This window comes from Carcharhinus amblyrhynchos, chromosome 23 (assembly GCF_965287045.1).
Source record: "Carcharhinus amblyrhynchos chromosome 23, sCarAmb.v2.hapA, whole genome shotgun sequence".
In the NCBI taxonomy this organism is placed as follows: domain Eukaryota; kingdom Metazoa; phylum Chordata; class Chondrichthyes; order Carcharhiniformes; family Carcharhinidae; genus Carcharhinus; species Carcharhinus amblyrhynchos.
This window is the reverse complement of record NC_137346.1, coordinates 38,374,476-38,386,716: the sequence shown is the minus strand read 5'-3', so window position 1 is coordinate 38,386,716 and position 12,241 is coordinate 38,374,476. Positions and strand designations below refer to the sequence as shown.

At 42.0% G+C, this 12,241-nt stretch overlaps 1 protein-coding gene across 4 annotated transcripts in view; it reads right to left on the bottom strand.

The window, feature by feature from the left end:
* pom121 (POM121 transmembrane nucleoporin) overlaps positions 1–12,241 on the bottom strand; it is a 55,764-nt gene that overhangs the window by 16,527 nt on the left and 26,996 nt on the right. For all 4 annotated transcript variants that reach the window (XM_080210902.1, XM_080210903.1, XM_080210904.1 and 1 more), the window contains exons 9-11: positions 11,179–11,281; positions 8,734–8,925; positions 3,390–5,219 (exon numbers count right to left, since the gene is read on the bottom strand). In XM_080210902.1, the coding sequence (XP_080067028.1) occupies positions 3,390–5,219; positions 8,734–8,925; positions 11,179–11,281 (2,125 nt within the window). The remainder of the gene's footprint in view (positions 1–3,389; positions 5,220–8,733; positions 8,926–11,178; positions 11,282–12,241) is intronic.

The window sequence follows — 12,241 nt, the reverse complement described above, 5'->3', positions numbered from 1 at the left end:
TGGTAGCTGAAAGGAGATTGAGGAAACTGGTCCCTTGACTCAAGAGGTATGACATTCAAAGATGAGAGAAATAAGGGAGAACACAGGTCTAAAACAGTCAAACATATACAAGGATAGATTCTAAAAACAACTTCAAAATTAAGACTGTCTGACAAGGAGTGATTGTCCCACATATGAAAAGCAAAATTAGGGTTTTTAACCACAAGTGATGAGCACAGGATGAAAACTAGGGAGGAAACAGAAGGAGCTTCCCCTCAGTGGATGAATTAAGGTGCCTCACAGTCCTTTAATGCTGCATTCCTATGCACAAATTTAGCTCAGTTACCACCATAACTATCAAAAGCATTATCAAAACTTAAGTAACCAGGTTACTGGACCACATTAACGGTCGGTTTTTAAACATGTCCAAAATGTTCAGATAGTATTACATCAAAAGACTAAAGCTCTGTTAACTTTAAAAATCCGAACCTGCACAATCTGTCCAGTGATAAAGTCAAATAGGAGCTGGCAGTGTTTTGAGATCAATATAAGTACAAGTACAAGTTTAGCAGACAATTTAAAAGTACAATTTTGTATAAACTCCAACTGACCAAAAAATCTCAGGATATACCAAAGTTGAGATACTTGATCTGAAGTGGGGCAGCAGTGGGGACACTTCAATTCCTCCATAAAAAGGATACTTTTGCAACACCCATTTTTAGTTTGGCTCTCAAGATTAAGGGAAACTTGAACAACCAGTGCCTTGGATGTGAAGGACTAGATGTGTTGGAGTGAAACAGCAATTTTTTCTAACATCTTGATTGTAAGATCTGAATTTTCCCCTCTGACCCAGAATAAAAAGTATCCCATGGGCAAGTAACTTCACCAAATAGAACACCTACAGATCAAAATCAATTTGTTAAAATAACTGAATTAAAAGCACAATGCTCCTGTGCTGAATACCTAAAAATTCTACTTGCAATGTAGAAGGGGTTAATAATCTCGGGCTCTGGCTGCTTTCAAGTCCAACGAAGGAAGAGCAGTATTTGTGGTTTACATGGACTTCAGCAAGGCGTTTGATAAGGTCCTACACACTAAGCTTACTGAGAAAGTGAGGGGGCATGGATCAAACAGGACATTACTTTGTGGATCCAGAACTGGCTCGTCCACAGAAGGCAGAGTGGTTGTAGATGGGTCTTTTTCTGCATGGAGGTCAGCCACCAGTGGAGTGCCCCAGGGATCTGTTCTGGGACCCTTGCTCTTTGTGATTTTTATAAATGACTTGGATGAGGAAGTGGAGGGATGGGTTGGAAAGTTTGCTGATGACACGAAGGTTGAAGGTGCTGTGGATAGTTTGGAAGGATGTCAGAAGTTGCAACGAGACATAGATAGGATGCAAGACTGGGCGGAGAAGTGGAAGATGGACTTCAACCCGGATGAGTGTGTGGTGGATCATTTTGGCAGGTCAAATGGGATGACGGAATATAATATTAAGGGTAAGACTCTTAGCAGTGTGGAAGATCAGAAGGATCTTGGGGTCCGGGTTCATAGGACTCTCAAATCAGCTTCGCAGATACAGGATGTGGTTAAGAAGGCATATGGTGTACTGGCCTTCATCAAATTGAGGAACTGAGTTTAGGATCGGGAGATAATGCTGCAGCTGCATAACACCCTGGTCAGACCCCACTTGGAATACTGTGCTCAGTTCTGGTCACTTCGTTACAGGATGTGGAAGCTATTGAAAGGGTGCAGAGGAGATTTACAAGGATGTTGCCTGGATTGGGTGGCATGCTTTATGAGGATAGGTTGAGAGAGCTCAGTCTTTTCTCCTTAGAGAGACGAAGGATGAGAGGTGACTTGATAGAAGATGTTGAGAGGTATTGATCGAGTGGATTCTCAGAGGCTTTTTCCCAGGGTTGAAATGGCTGCCACAAGAGGACACAGGTTTAGGGTGCTGGGGAGTAGGTACAGAGGAGATGTCAGGGGTAAGTTTTTCACTCAGAGGGTGGTGAGTGTGTGGAATCAGCTGCCAGTGGTGGTGGAGGAGGCAGATTTGACAGGGTCTTAAGAGACTTTGGATGAGTAGGTGGGACTTTGTAAGATAGAGGGTTTATAGGTAATCCTAGTAGGTAGGGATATGTTCAGTGCAATTTGTGGGCTCAAGGGCCTGTTTGTGCTGTAGTTTTTCTATGTTTTAGCTTGCAATCTGAGACTTATTTTCACAAAGTGCCTGATCTCCAAAACCGAAAAGAAAGTAATTGTACAAATAAAACACGGTGTGTCTTAGTATGTTTCATCGTCGAGAAATCCCAGACTTCAGAACAAAACCGTATAGAATAAATAGAATTGCGTTTAGCCTTCCATAAAGCAATGCTGAACATTGGTCTACCAATGTCTTTGTAAACAAATATACTACAAGGCATGAAGACCAAGGGGTTGCCAGAAATCAGAGTCAGTTAATGGGACTTGGTGCAGGTCACATTATGGACAGCAGCTTCAACACAAGTTGGGTCATTATGGTGGTGAACAAGGAATAATTAGTCTGGACTTAGAATCAAATTTAAGTTCAACCAAGAAGCTTGATTATTCATTCCAATTTGTACTTGTAATTAAATCAAGATCATATGCACCAAAGTGATATTTAACAAACTCAGGCTCATTCAGATGGTCAGAAAGGAGATCCGATGGCATTATTTCAAAGGAGTACAGAATTCTGATGAACAGTGCAATCAAATTAACTGGTTATTCATCTTGTTTTTAGGGAATCATCTTATACACATTGTTACCATGCAGGCAAATGTGGCATAGCCAATGACTACATTTCAAAAATCATCCTTTGTTTAACTTAGGGACACTCAGAGCACATGGCAGCTGCTATGCAGTCACACACCAGAAGAATTCAACACCTTTACACAAGGAATTGGCAGAAAGTACTGCAAGTCTGCCACGAAGATATCCTCAATCCAGTTCCGACTGTGAACACACTAGACAACATAACAGACAATACAAAAAATGGAAAACTCACCAGCGTAATGGGACTGCTGGTCTGAGATACAGACATGGAACAGTGGCTAATTTTATTCTGTCATACCAACAACTGGAGTGCCTTTTACTACTGCTGCCCATAAGCAGAAAAAATCCAATCTCTACCATTGGTATCCCTCAGAGGAACATAAAACACCGAAAACCCAATGCACGAAGTTAAATTAAACTAAGTCAGTCAATTATAAGAAAGCATGATCACAAGGGGTGCAAACCAATTTGAAGGGCCCAGCTGTAGATTCTAGCAAAGTAGTATCAGAACTTGAGTAATTGGAAGCACTAGACCACACTAACTGCTGTTAAGGAGACATATGCAGCAAACCCCAATCTTTTGAATGCCAGAAGGTTAGGAATACAGCTTCACTCACCTCCAAATGCAGGTTTGTTCTCAACAGTATTTGTAGCTCCAAAGTTGAACTGTGGAGTGCTCTGGTTCTGCTGGCTCTGGTTAGTCAATGTCGAACCAAACATATTTTGAGATGATGACGTTGAGGTGGAAGTGGCAAATGGGACGGAAGGGTTTGAAGAGCAAAATCCACTCTGACCTGAACCAAAGAAGCCAGCTGTAGCCATATTTGGATTTGATGCAGCAATAGTGAAACCAGTAGTTGTTACAGCTGGCTGATTTGATGAACCAAAGCCAACCACTTGTGAGGAGCCAAAGATTGACCCAGTTGTACCAGCGCCTGAACTCTTAGTAGCATTGAATATTGGAGCAGTAATGGAAGAGGTGGTTGTGCCAAATGAGAAAGCTGCAGAAGTGCTGCCAAATGCCAGTTGTGTGGAAGTTGATCCAAATGCAGTCTGAGCTGTAGCAACCCCAAACACTGGCTGGCTGGGAGTTCCAAACGTAGACTGTGAAGTGGTGCTTGGAAAGGCTGACTTAGCAGCAGAAGTTCCAAAGTTGAAGGGAGTAACAGCATTGCCAAAGGCTGGAGTTTTACTTGGCGTCTGTTGAGTTGCTACAGCATTTGTTCCAAATGTTGATTTGCTACCTGTACTTCCAAAGCTTAGCTGGGTAGTCGGACCTCCAAAAGGTGGTGTGCTTGCCGCATTACCAAATAAGGAGGTTTTTGCTGAGTTTCCAAATGAGAGCGCATGCTGCCCGCTTGATGTGGTAGAAGGTGTTGACACTGAAGAGGTAAAATTCCCAAATAAATTTGAAGTGGATGCAATGCTTGTTGATGCCTGGCTTGTAACCACTGTTGCTTGTCCAAAGGCAGCTAGTGGGCCAGCTGATGTTGCAGCTGTATCCCCAGGGCCCTTCCCAAACTGGAACACAGCACCAGCTGCAGCAGTGGTGGTTGTTGTTGAAGGGTTTGAACCAAACTGAAACAGTTGCTGGGACGACAGGTTGTCGTTTGCATTGGGTGCTGGACTTGGTTTTGATGAAACAGCGACATTTAAACCAAAACTAAATGGGGTTTTTGAGCTCTTGGCTTCTGAATCAACGTTTGAACTTGCCAATGTATTGGAAGCTGCAAATGGGAACAGACTGGAACTTGATTTTGTAGAAGTTGTGAGAACAGTAGTTTCATTACCAACAGCAGCTTGAGTTGATTGGCCAAATGTGAATGGTGCAGATGTGGTGGTTGATGTTGCAGGTGTTGGAGAGTTCCCAAACACTGGCTTGAATGAAACAGTTGAGGTAGCAGGACTTGATGTTACTGATGCCACCAAGGTTGTGGGTGTAGCAACTGGCATTGCCAAACTCAAAGCCGTCGAGACTATGCTGGTCTGGTTTGCTGTTGGCAGACCAAACACTGGCTTAAACCCAGGTGTGCCAGCAGATGACGGAGCTGGGGCACCAATGACTGCTGGCATGACAGTCACAGTGCTTGGTAGGCTAAAATTTGTGCTTGTAGGTGCAGAACTCCCAGAATGCGCAGCTACACTCATTTCAGGCTCTTTGCTAACTTTACTTTCTTGTGCACTAACCAAAGCAGAAACCTGGCAGGAGTTAGTGGTGGTGGTGATGGCTTTGGTGGCAAGCTTATTGATTGGAGTTATCAGTGGCTGATTGATTGAGGAACATGAAAAGTTCAAAACATCAATTGGTTTAAACCCTGCAATGTCAGTTGTCATCGGCATAGTAGTAACAGTAGTAGTGGAAGGAGGCAATAAATCACTCTTGAAAGTATTAACAGAAGGCTCTAAGGCTTTAACCACGTTGCTTGAAGACACTCCATCAACAGAATCTGTGAAGGGAAAGAAAGGTAACATAATAAGCCACCTCAGCAATCAAGAGTTTAAAATTTATTAGTCACAAGTAAGGTTTATATTAACACTGCAATGAAGTTACTGTGAAATTCCCCAAGTCACCACAGTCCAGTGACTGTTAGGGTCAATGCACCTAACCAGCACATCTTTCAGGATGTGGGGGGAAAACAGAACACCCGGAGGAAACTCACGCAGACATGGGGAGAATGTGCAAACTCCACACAGACAGTGATCCAAGCAGGGAATTGAACCCAGGTCCCTGGAGCTGTGAAGCAGCAATGCTCACCACTGTGCTAACATGTCATCCCTTTTTAGCTTAAAAAGCTAAAACAATACATTTGCAACTCAGCAATCACAAATATGAATCCTCCCTTCAATATACCATTAAAAGTATCAATGCATTTTTATTTCTCAAAACAAATCAAAAAGCTATAATCTTAGGTGCACTCGCTGGGTTATGCATCAAATTCATACTTGGGCAGCAAGAGTCAAACTGCAGGAGACCTAGATCTGTAACAAGTTCCAAATGCAGAACTGATTCTTATGGGAGAATTGCTTCAAAAGACTGATGGTTAGAAGTAACAACAGGTAATTTAACAGAATCTAATTATTTTAGAGACGTCATTTATGCAAGGTTGCAGACTAACATTGATAGCACGTAATGGTGTACAGAACACAAAACTGAACTCAGCACCCATCTCTTCAGCTTAGCCATTCTAATTTGCATTTCTAGACATGCTAGAAGAACATTATTAAACAAAATCTAACAGTATCACATTAGGGCAGTGAATGAAAATTTGCTCAATGAAACAAGTTAGAAGAAGCACCTTAAATGCTGCCAAAAGAGAGGCAGAATGGTTGAAGAAAGGAATTCCAGAGCTAGACACCTGAAAGCACAGTCACAAATCTACAGGATACACTGCAGAATTTCACCATTATTTCCACAGAACCTCCCTCTCCGCAATGTTTAGAAGCAGTAACAAATGTCATTGGAACCCCATTACAGTATATAATGCTGACCTGGACTTTTTTTTGATTGTCAGAAATACATTATGGGCTGACAATGTAGCAAGAGCCCAACACTTGTTTGCAGCCTTCACGTCCTGCTCCAATCCAAAATACTAACACTGGCAAATGATCATGGAACCACAGAATGTTACAACACAAGTGGCAACCATTCAACCTATTGTATCAGCATCAGCCCTTTGCATTCACTTCTTGGTTCACTTGCCCACTTGTGCCCAACTGCTTTGCAAATCTTGTCCTTCTAAATTTATAGAATCCCTTTTTAAAGTTTTTATTGCATCTGCTTCACGTTCATCCCATCCTGCTCCTAATTTGTATGTTCGAGTAACTCTAAAGTAAAATGCTTCACGATGGTACCTCTGGTTCTTTTGACAGTTGCCTTAAATCTGTGTCGCTGGTCACCAATTTGTTTGACACTGGAAACAACTTTGCTTCATGCACTCAATCTAAACAATTCATGATTAAATATCCCTATCAAATCTTAAAAATTATAGAAACCCTTCAGTGAAGAGGCCATTTGACCCATCGAGACTGCACCCACAACAATCCCACCCAGGCCCCATCCCGTAACCCCACGTATTTACCCTGCTAATCTCTGTGACACTAACAGGCAGTTGAGCAAGGCCGATGAACCTAACCCGCACATCTTCGGAATGTGGGAGAAAACTGGAGCAACCAGAGGAAACCCATGCAGACACAAGGAGAACGTGCAAATTCCACACAGTCACCCAAGGCAGAATTGAACCCAGGTCCAGACTGAGTGCGTGAGGCAAAATTGTTTCCATTGACAAATAGGTTGGCAACCAGGGGGCACAGATTTAAGGTAACTGTCAGAAGAACCAGAGGTGACATGGTGAACCATTTTATTTTACACAGGAAGTTACATGAACATATCAAATAGGAGCAGGACAGGATGAACGTGAAGCAGATGCAATAACAACTTTTAAAAGGGATTGTATAAATTTAAAGGGAACAGATTTGCAAGACACTGAAGCAGCAGTGCAAATCACTGTCACCCATACTCATTTAGCTTCCATTGCTTCAAAGATAACAAGCCAGGTTCTCTTGTCTCTCCACATAACTGAGATCCCTCAACCCTGCTATGATTCCAACACATCTCTGCAATCTCTTCAAGACGAGAACATTTCTCTAAGTGTGGTGCCTAGAATTGTACACAATTCCAGCTGTGTGTTCAGCACAACTTGATTGCTTTTGTATTCCACACCTATTTAAAAAAGCCAAGGATTCCATGTGCGTTTTTGTAGCCATCTCAACTTGGTCTGCCACCCTCAAAGATGTACACACATTCACAGGTCTCTCAGTTCCTTCAACTCCCTTAAAATTGTAGCATTTACTTGATATTTCAACTCCTCATTCTTCCAAACAAAATATATCATTTCACAATTGTGTTAGATTTCATCTGGCACTCATGCTCAATGTCCTCCTGAAGTCAACTCTCACTTTTTAAACAACATTATTGAGTATCCTGTCATCAACAGACTTTAAACTTAAGCCCTGTATGTCCAAGTATCAAAAAGAGCACTGGTTCCAATACTGGCCCCTAGTGAACATCGGTACATACACCTTTCCAATTTACAATACAACCATTTACCATGATATATTTGCTGATCCCCTTGGCCAATCTCATATCAGTATTACCAATTTTCCTTTAATGTCATGAACTTTAATCTTGCTATCGAAAAGGAAAGCATTGATTTTAAAGAGAATTTCTTTCCAATTCAAGAGTCTATTAAAAGAGAATCACATTTTCAGTGAGTTAATCAAAGCAGCCCTTATTGCTAAGCCTTTGAATATAGTGACTGGGATCCTGCAAGTAATTAGATGAGTTACAAGTGGAGAGATGGCTCATCCCAATCAGGATGAAAACAGAAAAATTAAATGAGATCCATTTGTCAGTCAGTAAAAACCAAGAACAAAAATCATCAGATCATCAGCTGTGTGTCAATTTTTTTTTTGTCCCCTGAAGGAAATGCATGTTCACCTTGGCACCAGTTTTGTGATAAAAGTATCAACATCACAATATGCCATAGCCAACATCCGGTGTCAGCTTCAAGCACTGCTAGGTCAATTGAGGGATCACTCAACCAAATGCAGAACAACTCCTCTGTTCTGCCCCTACCCCAAATTCAGATGAGCAACTACAACAGAGGCATGATATTTTTCTACACTAACCATGTTGTGACACCTGTGCCAGAGATTTCTACTGTGTTAAACTTTGCTTTAGGCTTATGTCCATTAACAACCAGAACAACACATCATTGGACAATGCTGAATAATTAGCTTAGCAGAAACAAAATTTCTGGTGGTACCCACAGAAGGCCTTTTCTACCTGATATTTCTTGTTACTGTGCTGATACTTAAAAAGTACTTATTCTAATCCTTGCACACATAGCGAAGTAAAATGCAGTCGTTGGGTGCTTTTAGCGCAGGCCCATTATTACACACCTGAACTGGTAACTGAATTTGTGCAGTTCTGCATCTTTTTCAAACTGTCCAGCAGAGGGCTGGAGACAATAGTAGAAATGGAGGTGGAAGAGGCTGTTGGGTCAGCAGAGCTTTCCACTGCTGGAGCAGTAAATGTTATCGACAATGAGGGCCCTGTTGCTGTCGTCACAGGTGCTGGCGACTTGGGAGGCTCTGTAAACAGCAAGAATCATCACTTGAATCTCATCAATAACACTTTCAATGACCTTTAAGAGACTAAGAATAGACTTTATATGGTCATGCCCAATTGAAAGAAAGCTGGTTGCATCACTGCATCAAAATGTGGGTGTCATTTATATCACGACATAAAATATGATAAAAACTGACTGTAAATGACAGCCTGAGCGTTAAGTACAGCATCTTGTTGCTTCATGACTTATGATTTTAAGAACATGTCTCATCTTATGATGAGATAAATGATTTTAAATGATAACTCAATTTTTTTTTTAACCTTGGGTGCATACCATGGAGCCGAAAGGGTAACAAACTAATTAAATTGATGTTAATAATACTTGGAAGATTGAATCCCATGTTGTTTCCTTCAGGCTCAGGAGTTGCCAGGTTGTTATGAACTGATTGATATCAAGTTTGAGGAATTTTCCATTCGAGGCAACTGTCTGAATCGCAGACCTTTCCAAACCCAAAACTTTAAACAAGACAAACCAACAGCAAGGATTTTTATTGTTAATGTGCTCATGGGATGTGAGCGCCACTGGCTGGGCCAGCATTTATTACCCATTCCTAATTGTCCTGAACCAAGTTGACTGCCAGGCCATTTCAGAGGGCAGTCAAGAGTCAACCACATTACTGTGAATCTGGAGTTACATGTAGGCCAGACCAGGGAAGGATGGCAGATTTCCTTCCCTAAAGGATATTAGTGAACCAGATTTTTTTTTAAATGATAATCGACAATGGTTTCACAGCCATCATTAGACTTGAAATTCCAGATATTTGAGTTCAAATTTTAATGGTGGGATTCAAACTTGTGCCCCCTGCATTATTCTGGGTAATTTCTAGTCCAGTGACAATACCATTATGCCATTATCACCCTCTGGTCTCATGGGTGAAATATGGCTCAAGGCTGTAAATGGGACAGCCCTGATCAGAATTGCTCCCTTCATGACAAAGAATTCCCAGGAATGTTCAGCTGCGCATGGAATATTTTATAACTCCCCTGCAAGGGAGGAATTAGAGGTACAGATTACTCAATCATAATAAAAAAAGTTTCAAGTTCCCCAAAGATACTTTAATTTTGTAGTTTATTTATTAGTCACAAGTTGGCTTACATTAACAGTAAGAACATAAGAAATAGGAGGAGTAGGCCATCTAGCCCTTCGAGCCTGCCCTGCCATTCAATAAGATCATGGCTGATCTCAAGTGGATCAGTTCCACTTTCCCGCTTTCTCCCCATAACGTCTGTCAAAAACCTATCTACCCGTGACTTAAATATATTTAGCAAGGTAGCCTCCACCACTTCAACGGGCAGAGAATTCCAGAGATTCACCACCCTTTGAGTGAAGATGTTCCTCCTCAACTCCGTTCTAAACTATCCCCCCCTTATTTTGAGGCTGTGCCCTCTAGTCCTGCTGTCCTTTCTGCGCGGGAAGAATCTCTCCACTTCTACCCTATCCATCCCTTTCATTATCTTATATGTCTCTATAAGATCCCCCCTCATCCTTCTAAACTCCAACAAGTACAGACCCAGTCTATTTAGTCTCTCTTCATAGTCCAACCCCCTCATCTCTGGTATCAGCCTAGTGAACCTCCTCTGCACTCCCTCCAAGGCCAAAATATCCTTGTGCAAGTGCGGCGACCAAAACTGCACACAGTACTCCAGCTGCGGCCTCACCAGTGCCCTGTACAGTTACAGCAAGACCTCCCTGCTTTTCTATTCTATCCCCCTCGCTATAAAGGCCAGCATTCCATTCGCCTTCTTGATCACCTGCTGCACCCGCAGACTGGGTTTTAGCGACTCATGCACAAGGACCCCCCAGGTCCCTCTGCACCATAGCATGCTGCAACTTTTCGCCCTTTAAATAAATAGTAATCCCTCCTACTATTATTTCTGCCAAGGTGGATAACGTCACACTTGCTAACATTGTACCCCATCTGCCAGGTCCTCGCAATGAAATTACTGTGAAAATCCCCTAGCCACCACACTCCGGCACCTGTTTGGGTACACCGAGGAAGAATTTAACATGGCCAGTGCACCTAACCAGCACGTCTTTTGGACTGTGGGAGGAAACCCACACAGACATGGGGAGAACATGCAGACTCCGCACAGACAGTGACCTGAACTGGAAATCGAACCTGGATCCCTGATGCTGTGATACATACAGTTCCTGGTATGTCTGACGAGTTGCCACAAAAGACAAGGACAATCTTAACCCCAAGAGTTTGCCTTACCTTCCTTCTCTTGCAATGCTTTTTTAATTCTGTCAAAACTTGCTTTCTTTTCAGATTCCACAACATCCGCTGTGATGACATATCCAAGCTCAAGCGGAGGATGCTGTAGGAGAATGGCAATCAGTTAGCACAATTGTGCATTAACTCATTTTACAGCAATTTGAAAGCGGTTATACTGCTAGAAGTATAAATAGTGATGGGGCGCACTATTATTTTGCAGCTATCAGTGTGTCAATTTTGCTGTAAAATAAAAACAAAATACTGTAGTTGTTGGAAATCTGAAAAAATCAAGTAGTGCTGGAAAAACTCAGAAGGTCTGGCAGCATCTCTGGGGGGAGAGAGACAGAGAGCGAGCGAGAGAGAAAGAAACAGTTAACGTTTCAATACAACCTTTTCGGAACAGTTAACTCTCACTCCACAGATACTGCCAGACCTGTTGAGTTTTTCCAGCACCTTCCATTTCATGTCAATTTTGTTCAGCTGGTAGCACAATCACCACAGCATTAGAAGGTTGTGGGTTCAAATCCCACTTCCAAGATTAGGGCAAGTAATTTAGAATACTACAGCACAATGCCACAGGAGTCAATGTTGGAAGTTACATTTGCAGATCAAATTAAATAAAGGTTTGCTCTGTTTGGTCAACTGAAAGTAAAAAAATCCCGTGGGTATTAATTCAAAAAAAGGGTGTGCTCCCAGTCAAAATTTATTCCTCAAACAAGGAGACGGTTATTTTTCTAATTTACCATCTTTAAATTTGCTATGTTAGCTTACGCACAGGAGTCTACACTTATTCAGTGCCTGTGAGCCAAAGATAGGAACATGAAAATTCTGATATGAATGCATATTTTTATTCAACACCTCTTGCAACCTTTCACAAGGCATTTAGTTGTGCCATCTATTGGAAGATAATCAGAACTTCAACTTTCCAGGGGGGTGCATAAATTGACATGGTCTCAATGGAAGTTCAATCAACTTCCCATCAGCAAGCATGCTTTCTGTGCAGTTATTCAGCCTGAGTCTGTGCTGGCTGTCACAAGAGCAATCCAGTCAGTCCCCATCCTGT